Genomic DNA, 14,737 nt, shown 5'->3' on the forward strand with positions numbered 1-14,737 from the left:
CTTTGGTTCTTTCGGTAAAGTCATGTAGAATGAGAATAAAATAATAAATTGATAAAATAAAATAACACAATAATATTCTCACGACGTTTCGGCCACAACACAAGCGGCCTTCATCAGGTGAAGGGACGAGACTGTCTGGTAGGACAGCGCTGGAGTGAAAGAGCCACGTTCAGATCACGGCCTTTAAGCTGTGTGAGAGGAACAAAGCGCCTTGACAAAGGAATTAGCATATAATTTAGCATTGAAATGGCTGAATGATTAGCTTGTGACTGGTCACAGAAACAGCTATGTTAAAAGTTAAAGCATACACATCTGCAGAGGCACCCCTTGATAAAGGAATTAGCATAGAATTTAGCATTGAAATAGCTAAGTTAAAGCATACACATCCGCAGAGGCACCCCTTGACAAAGGAATTAGCATAGAATTTAGCATTGAAATAGCTGAGTGATTAGCTTGTAACTGGTCACAGAAATAGCTACGTTAAAGTCAGAGCATACACATTCACCGAGGCACTTAGTACAAATCAAACAGGAGAATTTAGCATTGAAATAACTAGGCGAATTTAGCATTGAAATAACTGAGTGATTAGCTAGTGACTGCTCACAGAAATGACTATGTTGAAGTCAAGGCCTACACATCTGAGCTATTCACAGTACTATATAGTGAACCAATAAAAAACTAAAATATAAATTACCTTAATGTTATCAATAAACTCTATATTCTCCAATCAGCTAAGCTACCAACAATAAGTCGTTATATATCACAATGCTATATGGCGAAAAAATGGGTGGATTCTTACCCTCAACTTTAGCACCATGGATAGCTACGGGCCCCGTTCAGACGGACGAGTTCATCCATGGTCGGAACAGAGGAGGGGGAGAGAGACAGCTGCGAGGCGCTATTATACTCCATGTTGTAAACCATACCATTAACCGTGGTGTGAGAGGTATTAAGAGTCAATGCTGGCCAAAGAGCTCCGGTCTGAAGGTCATCGTAAAAATACAATTAATTAAGAACAGAAATGGTTTAAAACATCTTTCCAATGGTTACTAAGCCAGAATCCATCTTCTCGGTTGAAATTGTCTCTGTGCTTGTATATGTGAATGGCCTCATGAACGAATCTCTCATGGTATATAATTGCAGTCACGAAAGCTTTAAATCGAAATATAAGTGATTTGCTTACTTTTTCTATACTTCGTGTATTTGTGTGTATTGTGTTGGTTGTTGTTAGTTGTTGTGACGTTTTAACCCCATGGGCCCCCTTTACTGGACATCTGTGATTAAAAAAAGAGCTTCATAGCTCATCGGGTTCCTCCTGCGCTACGCATTCTGAAGCGGCTGCTGCTCAATAAGCCGGCGCGGTGTTGTGCAATCGAAGATGCACGGCCCCAACTGCCCACTGGAGCCGTGGCGACGCACCGAGACGCGAGTCGCCGTGGGGGGGTAACAAAACCCAGCGGAGCGTGCAAACTCCTTCCGCGGCGCACATCACAAACAGCAACAACAGCAAGAGCACGAACAGCAACAAAGATAACAATAACAGCATCAACAACAACATCAACAGCATCAACAACATCAACAACAAGAAGATCAACAACGACAGATGAATACAATGTAACGTCAATAACATCAATAAGAACATCGACAACAACAGACGAATATAATATAACATCAACAACAACACCAACAGCATCAACATCAACAACATGAACATAAAAAACAACAAGAACATCAACAACACCAAACGAATACAATAACAACAACAGACTAATACAATCTAACATTGGTTCAAGCAAGGACTCACTCTGCTGCGGATGAGACACTAAACGTCGAAACCGACGCTGCCACTAGTGGGATGTGTAAACGAGACATTCTTTGCACCGGAGCTTGGCCTTCCCTAGGTCGACTCAGCCTCAAATGAATTTCCAGGTGCGGTACGCAGCGATCGTCGCCGCTGGGGAGACAAAGGCGGTCGGTAGGGGGGTCGTGGGGGAGGATGAGGTTTGTCAGCGATCTGCCTGTACCGTAATGATGGTCCTGATGATGATGGTGGTGATGATAATGGTGCTGATGATGGAGATAGTGATGATGATGGTACTGATGGCACTGATAATGATGGTGATATAATGACGGTAATGGTAATGATGGTACTGATGACGATGGTACTGATAATGATGGTACTGATGATGATGGTACTGATGACGATGGTACTGATAATGATGGTACTGATGATGGTAATGATGATGATGGTACTGATAATGATGGTACTGATGGTGGTGATGATGATGATGGTGCTGATGGTGGTGTTAGTGATGATGGTACTGATGGTGATGATGGTTCTGATGATGGTACTGAGCATGATGGTACTGATCATCATCATCACCACCATCACCACCACTACCACCGGCATCATCACCATCATTATCATGACCACCACCATCAGCACCATCATAATCATCACCATTACCACCACTAACCCCCACCATCAGCACCATAATTATCATGTCCACCATGTTGATGCCGTACGGACTCAGAGGCGATATCCCCTCTCCCCTCTCATCTCACTCCACTCCCCTCCACTCTCCCTCACTTTCGATGTGATATCCTCTCTCTTCTCTGGGGAGCGTTTAATGGCCCCCGGTGCTGCTTCTGATGCTGATGCTGCTGTTGCTGATGCTGCTGATGGTGATGCTGCTGGTGGTGATGCTGCTGATGGTGATTCTGCTGCTGCTGGTGATGATATTGCTGCTGATGATGATATTGCTGCTGCTGATGATATTGCTGCTGATGATGATATTGTTGCTGATGCTGCTGCCGATGATGTTGTTGCTGTGTGTGTGTGTTCAGCGCCTAGTGGAGGCCGCGGAAGAGGCGAACATGAACCACACCTTCGACGAAAACCTCGAGGTGAGGTCGCCCCCTCGGCTCCTCCCCCCCCCCCCCCCCCCCGGGCCACCTCGGTCTCCTCGGTCCCCGTGGGCCTCCTGGGTCCCGTGGGGTCCATGGAGTCCGTGGGGTGCATGGGTCACGTGAGTCCCGTGGGGCCCCAGGGGTGTCCATGGGCGCAGTTGCACCGCCTGCATACTCTCTTGGTGGCTGCCTCAAATGAGATCCCGGTGCGGTGTGAAAACATTGCTACTGGGGAGAGACAAAGGCGGCCCCGCGTGGTGCTGCTGCCCGCCCGCCCTCGTGTGTCACAGTGCCGGCCTCCATAGCAGCTGCACGCGAACAGCACAGCCCTTGCCCCAAGCAGCTTGTGAAGGCTACACAGGGGATCTTTGTCTTTGTGTGAGTGAGCAAGCGAGCGTGCCTGTGATAAACGTGGGTGGTGCTCAGTGCAGTGGGGCGGTGGGACATGCACCTCACGGGGGGAAACGGTGAGCGTTGTGTCGATTCAGCAGTGAGAGTGTGTGTGTACGTATCCCTGTGTGTGAGAGTGTGTGTGTGCGTGTGCCTGGGTATTTTGTACCATCGGACACTCCACCCTCACAACTCCCAATCGGTGATGGGGCAGTTGTGGAGAGAGTGGAGAGTTTCCCATACCTGGGCAGTGTGCTTATGACTGGCTCCAGTTTACCAGCAGAGGTCTCACTCCGAATCAGTCGAGCGGCAATATCTTTTCATCGGTTGCGTAACGCTGTGTGGAAGCTACCTGGTCTGTCGCTCCGCACTAAGCTTCAGGTCTTCTCGGCCACGGTCATTCCCTCCCTTCTCTACGCTTGCGAAACGTGGCCCCCCCTAATGGAACATTTTCGCCGGTTAGAAATATTTAGGCTGGCCTGCCTACGATCCATCCTGGGTTTAACCAGACTGGATTGTGTGAGGAGCTCACAAATCCTTGAAAGATCTGGGCAAGGTCCCATCGGTGAGCTCCTCTGGCGGGCAAGGCTGCGATGGCTGGGTCATTATGCCCGCATGCCCAGCCAACGCATGCCGAAACAGCTTTTGTTCGGCCGGATTGAGGGGGCTAAGCGGGCGCGGCACGGGCTAGAGAAGAGATGGATGATGTGGTACAGGAGGACGTGGAGCTGAGTGGACTTGCCGATGACTGGTACCAGCAGTGTCAAGATCGGCCTCTGTGGAGGAGGCTCGTGAAGGATGCTACTGGGCAGTTGGAGGTAGTCGCCCTCCAACAACAACGGAGGCCGGAGGAGCGACACTCAGAACAACGAGCGGAGCGCCGGGTGGCTAAAGCACAGCAGGTTGGCACAGTAGGGGGCACAGGTGGTGCATCAGCCAGTCATCTCAGTCGACCCGTGGCACCTGGGTATGCCCCGTGACCTCCTGCCAGCGGGAGTTCGACACTTCAAGTGGCCTCATGGTGCACATAGCCTGGCACAAGCGTCGTGGTGACGTCACCGCCACTTAGTGGCGAATGGCGGTTGTTGTTGTTGTTGTTGTGCGTGTGGGTGTGTGCGTGTGCGTATCCCTGTGTGTGAGAGTTTGTGTGTGCGTGTGGGTGTGTGCGTGTGGGTATCCTTGTGTGTGCGTGTGGGTGTGTGCGTGGGAAGGGCTCGCCTTCCCATCAACCAGAGGCGAGGAGTGGTGGTCGTTGTTACTTATGCCCCCACTGAAGACGAACATCTGTGGAGGGATGCAGGCAAGGCCGATTAGTCAGATGCCTTCTATGACCTCCTGTCACAGGTGCTGGCTAAAGTTGCCCCTCGGGATGGGGTCATCTTGTTGGGTGACTTCAATGCCCGAGTTGGTATGATGCTGGCGCCTGGTCTGAAGTGATTTGAAGGCATGGGCCAGATCAGCTTTAATAACAACGGCAGGAGGCTGCTAGTTTTTTGTGCAGCCTATGGGCTTGTAATTTCCAACATGCTGTTCCGGCATCGGCGCATCCACGCATCCACACAACATCATGGATGCATGCCGGATCCAAGCAAGAACATCTGCTGGGCTACATAGGGACGGAACAGCAGATGCGGGCCCATGTCCTTGACACCAGGACCTACCGTGGAGCTGATCTGCCCACTGACCATCGACTTGTCATCTGTAAGATGCGCCTGCCATTCTTCCACTCCAGTGGTGGGTGTACACCCAGGGCCCCATTCAAACCCTTAGTGGCATGGTCTCAGCTAACTGATGAAAGTTGCAAGCGAGAATTTAATCATCGCTTGCGGCTGGGGTTGGCATCGTCCCCCACTCCTCCAGATGTCGAGGGTAAATGGGCGAGTTCTAGGACTGTGGCTCATGCCGCTGCAATGGCTCCTTTGGGTACACGGTCTAGACCTCCCCAGAGAACCGAGCTGACAAAGGAGGTGTTCAAGCTGGCTGAGAAAAAGCGACAGGCCCACTCAAATAATCTACAGCATCCCACGTCAGAGAATGAGGAGGCTTACCACAGCCTTCGCTTGGAGATTCGGAGAGCCATGAGGCGCTGCAAGGATGGGTGGTGGTCGCGGGTTTCTGAGGAGATGGAATCTGCCTCAATGGCCTGCGATCACAAATTGCTCTTTAATTCCATAAAAAAATAACCTGCAGCGCCACGCCTATTACCATCATTAGGGGAAAGAACGGTGATCTAATTTCCGACCCCCAGAAACAGGTTTGCAGATTTGCTGAGCATTTCTATGAGGTCCTGGGGGAGGGGAAATCCCTCAGCCAGGAAAACATCGTGGCACAAAGTGGGGATGACCCTGCATGAGGCTGCGGTGCCTCAAATATTGGAAGAAGTCACCCCCTGTGAGTGGCTGGCTGAGGTGCCATTTGTTGAGGAAGTACTGAAGGCGATCCAGAGTCTGAGACCAGGAAAGGCACCGGGCAGAGATGATCTCCCAAGCGAAATACTGAGGGAGGTTGGCGTTTGTGCACAGACTGCCCTACATGACATCATAACAACAGTCTGGACCACTGGACGGGTTCCGCAGGACTGGAAGGATGCCCTGGTGGCCCCCCTCTTTAAGAAGGGGGACCGCACAGACTGTAACAACTATAGGGGCGTCTCACTCCTCAATTTTTTTCCGGGAAAGGTCCTGGTAATGATTATTCAACATCACCTTTCTAGGCAGGCTGAGGAGAGGCTTGCGGAGCCCCAATGCGGTTACAGGAAAGGGCAGTCCTGCACAGATGCCATATTTTCTGTCTGTCTGCTACAGCAGAGGTGTAGGGAATTCCAACAAGACCTACTTCTCTGCTTTATTGACCTGGCCAAGGCCGATGATACCATTAGTAGGCCTGGGCTCTGGGTTGTTCTTCGTCCTTTTGGAGTCCCTGACCCGTTGCTCATGATCATTAAGGACCTTTATGATGGGGAGTGGGCCCGGGTAAAACTATGTGGCCGGGAGTCAGAGCCATTCCCTGTACACCTTGGTGTGTGACAGGGATGTACTCTGGCTCCCACATTATTTAACATCTATTTCGACCACGTAGTTCGGGAAGCCTTCAATAGCTGTGCCGGAGGAATTTGCATCTGGTACAGATATAATGGGAGGCTGATCGATACCCAGGTGCGGTCAAGGGATGGCTCCCTATTGCTCAACAATGTTTACGTATGTAGATGATCTGGTAATTGCTGCTCACTCAGAGGAGGAGTTGGAGGCGTTGCTGCTGAACCTGGAGCTTACCACTAAGAGGGTGGGGCCTTACCATCAGCACCTCCAAAACTACGCACCTGCCTGGGTCATCGAACCCTCCACCCCCAAAACTCCCAATTGGTGATAGGGCAGTTGTCGAGAGAGTGGAGAGTTTCCCATACCTGGGCAGTGTGCTCGTGACCGGCTCCGGTTTAACAGCAGAGGTCTCACTCGGAATCAGTCGAGCGGCATTATATTTTCATCGGTTGAGTAACGCTGTGTGGAAGCTACCTCCCTTACGCTTGCGAAACGTGGACCCCCCTAATGCAACATCGTCGCTGGTTAAAAACATTTAAGATCCATCCTGGGTTTAACTAGGCTGAATTGTGTGAGGAGCTCATAATCCTTGAAAGATCTGGACAAAGTCCCATCGGTGAGCTCCTCTGGCAGGGAAGGCTGCATTGGCTGGGCCATGTAATCCGCATGCCCAGCCACCGCATGCCTAAACAGCTTTTGTTCGGCCAGATCGAGGGGGCGAAACGGGCGCGGCACAGGCTAGAGAAGAGATGGAGTGATGTGGTACAGGAGGATGTGGAGCTGACTGGTACCAGCGGTGTCAAGATCGGCCTCTGTGGAGGAGGCTCGTGAAGGACGCTACTGGGCAGTTGGAGGCAGTCGCCCTCCAACAACAACGGATTGCGGAGGAGCGACGCTCACAACGACGAGTGGAGCTCCGGGTGGCTAAAGCACAGCAAGTTGGCACAGTAGGGGACACAGGTGCTGTATCAGCCAGTCGTCTCAGTCAGTCGACCAGTGGCACCTGGGTCTGCCCCGTGACCTCCTGCCAGCGGGCGTTCGACACTTCACGTGGCCTCAAAGTGCACATAGCCTGGCACAAGCGTCGTGGTGACGTCACCGCCACTTAGTGGCGAATGGCGGTTGTTCTTGTTGTCCCTGTGTGTGCGTGTGTCCGTTTGTGTGTGTGTAGGGAGCGGTAGTGTAGCGGGAAGCGCGCTGCGCTACGAACCTGGCGACCCGGGTTCGATTCCCACTCACGGCCAACACTAGTGACGATTTTCTGAGCCGGTTCTGAGCCTCCCCTAAGTAAACTCAGCCTCAAATGAGTACCTGTGCGATGTGTTAACATCGCCATGAGGGAGACAAAGGCGGCCGGGCGTGGTGCTGTCCACCCACCCACTCGTGTGCTGTGCCGGCCTTCATAGGTGCTCGCTAACTGAACTTGCCCCAACAGTCAGTTGCAGGCTACACGGGGGATCTTTGTCCTTGTTTTTAGTATCCATCACCTTGTATGTCACAGTGCCAGCCTTCATTGATGAAACTCGCTAGCAGCACTTGCCCCAACAGCCCGTTGAGGCTACACGGGGGATCTTTGTCCGTGTGTCTGTGCGCAGTACCCCTACTACACGGCGCTGAGCATGCAGGACGAGAGAGACAACTACGGCCTGGAGCTGGGCCTGGAGCCCAACGAGCACTACAACAACATGTCAGTGAACACGAGCCTCAGCGGGGTACAGGTGCCCACCAACGTCTACAACAAGGGTGAGGCGCGCTCACCGCTCACCTGCAACGCTCACCGCTCGCCCCCAATGCGCACCGCTCGCCCCCAACGCTCACCATTCGCCCCCCCCGCGACGCTCGCCCTGCCATGCTCACACCCCACCGCACGCTCAATAAGCTGCATGGATACCTATACAATAACCGGTGTGCCCACCTGTACACTTACCTGTACACCTACCTGTACCCTCACTTGTACACCTACCTGTACTCTCAGCTGTATGCCTACTTGTTCACTCACAAGTTCGATTCCTGCTCGCAGCCAACAGCAGTGGCGATTACATCAACCGGTCCCAGGTCCTGGGCCTGCGCTAGGTCAACTCAGCCTCAAATTATTATTATTATTTTAGTTTTACCTGTTGCGGTGTGTAACGAACAAACATAACAATCACCAGCACTGGGGAAGACAAAGGCGGCCGGGTGTGCGTGGTCCCGACCAGCCTGTCCAGCTCACAGGACATGCGGCCACGGTAGCAGCCTTCATAAGCACTGCTCTTCTGCCCACCAAGTGCTCAACCTCATTGGGTGAATCTGTGGAGTTTGCATCTTATGGTGTGCAGATGAGATCGTGGATTCAATCCCGACTCTGACGATGTCTGTTGCATATCTGGAGTTTGCGTGTCTCTCACTCTCATCATCATTACGGTGGTTCGTGGATGTTAACTACCTCGCATGATATGCAGGAGGTCGTGGGTTTGATCTCGACCCTGACGCTTTCTGTATATTTGGAGTTTCCGTCTTTCTCTTCGTGATGGTCGTGTGGATTTTTCTCCGGGTCCTCCTCCGGCTTTTCCCCCTCCACATTTGAGAATCGGCATCCTGCGTTGAGAGAGACGGTATTTGGCTGCTGCTATAATTGACCACGCGATGATGACGATAAGCCACCCCGAGGTCGACTCAAATGAGTGCCTGGTTTGTAGCGGTGTGTACTAAAGTATCGCCACTCCCGGCCACCACCATCACGATTGACGATTATCTGAACCGGTCCTGGGCCTCCCCTCGGTCGACTGGGCCTCAAATGAGTATCTGGTGCGGTGTGCAAGAAACATTGCTACTGGGGAGACAAAGGCGGCCGAGCGTGGTGCTGGCCACCCACTTTGTCCCTCGTGTGCCACAGTGCCGGCCTGCAAAGGCGCTGCTGCTTGATAACAGCACTTGCCCCAACAGTCTGTTTAAGGCTATACGGGGGATCTTTGTCTTTGTGTCATCCCGGCTAATGAATGGGGGGGGGGCTGCCTTGCTCGTCTGGCCGAAAAGGGGGACCCGGGGAGTGAGGAAGGGGAGGGGAGATGGTGGAGAAGGGGGGAGGAGTGGGGGGAGAGGAGGGGGGAGGAGGGCGACGACGAGGGAGGGGGGACAGGAGGAGATAGATAAGAGGGAAGAGGAGGGGCAGAGCGAGGAGGAGGGCGAGGAAGAGGCAGCGGTAGGAGGTGGGGGAGTAGGATGGAGGAGGTCGAGGAGGAGGAGGCGGAGGTAGGAGGTGGGGAGCAGGTGGGGGGAGGAGGGAGAAGGAGATGGTGGAGGGGTGGGGCTCCCATCAGCGTTAGCTCTGCCGCTGCTGTTGACCAGCGGAGAGAGATGAGACAGACGAGAGACATGGAGAGACCTTTGGCTTTTAAACCGCTTTGATTGCCGTCAGCAGCAACAATACTGGATGCGATTTCGATGCGAAACCCAAAGTCACCAGCAAAAAAGACACTCCTGTGGAGGGAGCTGGTAGGAACGTTGGGTTGCTCGGTCAATGGCCAGGGTCAACGGCACCACGTGGTGTATTCCGCAAATATGCCCAACTGTGAGGGCGGGCACAAGCCGGCGTGAGTAGGTTAAACGTTGAGTTTGAGGTTAAACGTTGGTGACCAGCCCCTCCCCACCAAGCCCCTCCCCACCCAGCCCCACCCCTCCCACCCCCCACCCAGCCCCACCCTCCCCACCCTCCCCACCCAGCCCCTTCCCACCCTACCCACCCAGCCCCTCCCCACCCTCCCCACCCAGCCCCACCCTCCCCACCCAGCACCTCCCCACCCTCCCCACCCAGCCCCTCCCTCCCAACCCAGCCCCTCCCCACCCTCCCCACCCAACCCCTCCCCACCCTCCCCACCCAGCCCCTCCCCACCCTCCCCACCCAGCACCTCCCCACCCTCCCCTCCCCACCCTCCCCTCCCCACCCAGCCCCTCCCTCCCCACCCAGCCCCTCCCCACCCTCCCCTCTCCACCCAGCCCCACCCCTCCCATTTTTGGATGCACGACGGACGGACACAATGATCCCCTGTGGGCTGGTGTAACCAGGAGGTTCCTACCAGTATAACCCAAATACAAAAAAAACGTCACGTGGTGGTGGTCGTCGTGTACGCCACGCCCCCGGTGAACAGGAGGGTGCCGCTCATGCTGGTACAGAGAGGGGCTTTTCCAGTCCCCCCAGCTTTCGAAGAAGACGCGCAAAGTGTCACCGGCATGCGAGTGGAACGCGGCGTGCTCCAGCCGGAACCGCGCCTTGAGCAGGCCCCTGAACACTGGAAGCACCACAGAGCAGCCGTCAGTGTCGCCTTGCAGCGTCTTTTTCCTCGTCTTGTACACCGCCAACTTCGCTTGGGCGCAGACGAAGTTGGAGACGTGGAGAGAGAGAAAGAGTAATGCAAACGTTGCAGTGGACAGCTAGCTATAGACACCAGGTTTACAAAAGCAAACACACGAACACAAACCTCAGGAAATCTTTTTTTTTATTGGGTAAAAATAACTATCTATGGCTTTACCGAAAGACCCAAAGAGTGGGTGAGTGGGTGGGTGGATGAATGGTTGGGTGGGTGGGTGAGAGCGTGAGTAGGTGGGTGAGTGAGTGGGTGAATAGGTGAGTGAGTGGATGAATGGCTGGATGGGTGAGTAGGGGTGGGTGAGTGGATGGGTGAGTGGTTGAGTGGGTGGGTGTGTGTGAGTGGGTGGTTGAATGGGTGAGTAGGTGAGTGAGTGGGTGAGTTATTGGGTGGATGAATGGGTTGGTGAGTGGGTGGGTGAGTTAAAATATCAACAACAAATAGTTAAATTTTGCATTGCATAATTCGTACCAACAGCATCCCACAACACTGCATGCCGGTACACTTTGTAGGCGCAGCTTTCTTGTACCAAAAAATAAGCAATACCTTAACCTGTGGGAGCAATAAGTCTGACGCGTGTTTGAAATCAAAAACTGTTTATTTATTTCTTAGTTGCACAAAATGAACTATTTACAAAGTTATATCTCGCCTTGACTTAAAGCTTTCGTGACTGCAGGAATTCATATTATTTGGGTCTTTCGGTAAAGTCATGTAGATAGGTTTCAAAGAAAATAACAAAAAACTACGCCGTTTCGATCACAACACAAGCGGTCGTCATCAGGATAGGAAAAAAAACATAGGTTCGCCTCTAAAGGCAAACTGTTTATAAAGGTTTAAAATGGGCGTAGCCCAAGTGTCAGCAGCATGGGCGGGGGAGCTTATGTTAATGTAAGGGATTAAAAACGGTGTGCCCCAGCATACATGGCCTAATCACCCCACGGCCCATTGACTCAATGACCCAATGAACCCACGACCCATTGACCCCTGAACAAATCCCCCCATGTCCCCAAGTCCCAATGACTTCGTCACCCGATGACCCCACCCCCGTGACCCCGCAGATCCGGCGGTCATCAATGGTGCGCTGTGGTCGTCAGCGCTAAACGCTGTCTTCGTGAACAACTCCCGGCGCGACCCCACGCTGACCTGGCAGTACTTCGGCAGCGTCGACGGATTCTTCCGCCAATACCCTGGTGAGCAGGGGCGGGGTGAGCGGTGTGGCGTGAGAGGGAGGGGGTGAGCAGGGGCGGGGTGAGCGGTGTGGCGTGAGCGGGCGGAGTGATCGGTCTGGGGTGAGGGGTCTGGGTGAGCGGTGCGGGTTGAGCGGTGTGGGGTGAGGGGTCTGGGTGAGCGAGTAGGGTGAGCGGGCGGGGTGAGCAGTGTGGGGTGAGCGGGTGGGGTGAGCGGGTGGGGTGAGGGGTGTGGGGTGAGCGGGCGGGGTGAGCGGGCGGGGTGAGCGGATAGGGTGAGCGGGCGGGGTGAGCGGTTTGGTGTGAGCGGTGTGGAGTGATTGGTGTAGGGTGAGCGAGGAGGTGGACCTCACCCCACTGGGAATTCTCTGTCTGGCTATAGCTCTCTCTGTCTGTCTATAGCTCTCTCTGTTTGTCTATAGCTCTCTCTGTCTGTCTATAGCTCTCTCTGTCTGTCTATAGCTCTCTCTGTCTATAGCTCTCTCTGTCTATAGCTCTCTCTGTCTGTCTATAGCTCTCTCTGTCTGTCTATAGCTCTCTCTGTCTATAGCTCTCTCTGTCTATAGCTCTCTCTGTCTATAGCTCTCTCTGTCTATAGCTCTCTCTGTCTATAGCTCTCTCTGTCTGTCTATAGCTCTCTCTGTCTATAGCTCTCTCTGTCTATAGCTCTCTCTGTCTATAGCTCTCTCTGTCTATAGCTCTCTCTGTCTGTCTATAGCTCTCTCTGTCTATAGCTCTCTCTGTCTATAGCTCTCTCTGTCTGTCTATAGCTCTCTCTGTCTATAGCTCTCTCTGTCTGTCTATAGCTCTCTCTGTCTGTCTATAGCTCTCTCTGTCTGTCTATAGCTCTCTCTGTCTATAGCTCTTTCTGTCTGTCTATAGCTCTCTCTGTCTGTCTATAGCTCTCTCTGTCTGTCTATAGCTCTCTGTCTGTCTATAGCTCTCTCTGTCTGTCTATAGCTCTGTCTATAGCTCTCTCTGTCTATAGCTCTCTCTGTCTATAGCTCTCTCTGTCTGTCTATAGCTCTCTCTGTTTGTCTATAGCTCTCTCTGTCTGTCTATAGCTCTCTCTGTCTGTCTATAGCTCTCTGTCTATAGCTCTCTCTGTCTATAGCTCTCTCTGTCTGTCTATAGCTCTCTCTGTCTGTCTATAGCTCTCTGTCTGTCTATAGCTCTCTCTGTCTATAGCTCTCTCTGTCTATAGCTCTCTCTGTCTGTCTATAGCTCTCTCTGTCTATAGCTCTCTCTGTCTATAGCTCTCTCTGTCTGTCTATAGCTCTCTCTGTCTATAGCTCTCTCTGTCTGTCTATAGCTCTCTCTGTCTGTCTATAGCTCTCTCTGTCTGTCTATAGCTCTCTCTGTCTATAGCTCTTTCTGTCTGTCTATAGCTCTCTCTGTCTGTCTATAGCTCTCTCTGTCTGTCTATAGCTCTCTGTCTGTCTATAGCTCTCTCTGTCTGTCTATAGCTGTCGCTGTCTGTCTATAGCTCTCTCTGTCTGTCTATAGCTCTCTCTGTCTATAGCTCTCTGTCTGTCTATAGCTCTCTCTGTCTGTCTATAGCTCTCTCTGCGTCTCTGTCTCTCTGTCTGCCTACTGATCTGTCTCTTTTTCTCTCCGTATAAATCTCTCTGTGTCTTACTCTCTGTCTCTATCTCTCTGTGTCTGTATCTCTGTGTCTATCTCTCCGTGTATATCTCTCTGTGTCTATCTCTCCGTGTCTATCTCTCTGTGTCTGTCTCTCTGTGTCTGTCTCACCGTGTCTGTCTCACCGTGTCTATCTCTCCGTGTCTATCTCACCGTGTCTATCTCTCTGTGTCTATCTCACCGTGTCTATCTCTCTGTGTCTATCTCTCTGTGTCTATCTCTCTGTGTCTGTCTCTCTGTGTCTATCTCTCTGTGTCTATCTCTCTGTGTCTGTCTCACCGTGTCTGTCTCACCGTGTCTATCTCTCCGTGTCTATCTCTCTGTGTCTGTCTCTCCGTGTCTATCTCTCCGTGTCTATCTCTCCGTGTCTATCTCTCCGTGTCTATCTCTCTGTGTCTATCTCTCTGTGTCTATCTCTCTGTGTCTGGCTCACCGTGTCTATCTCTCCATGTCTATCTCTCTGTGTCCATCTCACCGTGTCTATCTCTCCGTGTCTATCTCACCATGTCTATCTCACCGTGTCTATCTCTCTGTGTCTATCTGTGATTCAGGAGTAAAGTGGGAGGCGGATGAAAACTCAGAAGGAGGGGTCATTGAGTACGACTGCAGGAACAGAGGATGGTGAGTGATGGTGATGATGGGGGTGAGTGATGGTGATGATGGGGGTGAGTGATGGTGATGATGGGGGTGAGTGATGGTTATAAGGGTGGTGATGGTGATGATGGGGGTGAGTGATGGTGATGATGGGGGTGAGTGATGGTTATAGGGGTGGTGATGGTGATGATGGGGGTGAGTGATGGTGATGGTGATGACGGGGGTGAGTGATGGTTATAGGGGTGGTGACGGTGATGACGGGAGTGAGTGATGGTGATGGGGGTGGTGATGGTGATGATGGGGGTGAGTGATGGTGATGGGGGTGGTGATGGTGATGACGGGAGTGAGTGATGGTGATGGGGGTGGTGATGGTGATGATGGGGGTGAGTGATGGTGATGGGGGTGGTGATGGTGATGGGGGTGGTGATGGTGATGACGGGGGTGGTGATGGTGATGACGGGGGTGAGTGATGGTGATGGGGTGGTGATGGTGATGATGGGGGTGGTGATGGTGATGGTTGGGGTGGTGATGGTGATGATGGGGGCGATGGTGATGACGGGGGTGATGGTGTTGACGGAGGTGAGTGATGGTGATGGGGTGGTGATGGTGATCGACTTGTAATGGTGAG

At 52.7% G+C, this 14,737-nt stretch overlaps 1 protein-coding gene across 1 annotated transcript in view; it reads left to right on the plus strand.

Moving 5' to 3' along the window:
* LOC116952813 (voltage-dependent calcium channel subunit alpha-2/delta-3-like) overlaps positions 1-14,737 on the plus strand; it is a 196,095-nt gene that overhangs the window by 58,498 nt on the left and 122,860 nt on the right. The window contains exons 4-7 of the mRNA XM_076074414.1: positions 2,848-2,907; positions 7,934-8,081; positions 11,743-11,874; positions 14,067-14,136. Coding sequence (XP_075930529.1) covers positions 2,848-2,907; positions 7,934-8,081; positions 11,743-11,874; positions 14,067-14,136 — 410 coding nt within the window. The remainder of the gene's footprint in view (positions 1-2,847; positions 2,908-7,933; positions 8,082-11,742; positions 11,875-14,066; positions 14,137-14,737) is intronic.

The sequence above is a fragment of the Petromyzon marinus genome, chromosome 48 (genome assembly GCF_048934315.1).
Source record: "Petromyzon marinus isolate PM22_M1 ecotype Great Lakes invasive population chromosome 48, UKy_Petmar_22M1.pri1.0, whole genome shotgun sequence".
In the NCBI taxonomy this organism is placed as follows: domain Eukaryota; kingdom Metazoa; phylum Chordata; class Hyperoartia; order Petromyzontiformes; family Petromyzontidae; genus Petromyzon; species Petromyzon marinus.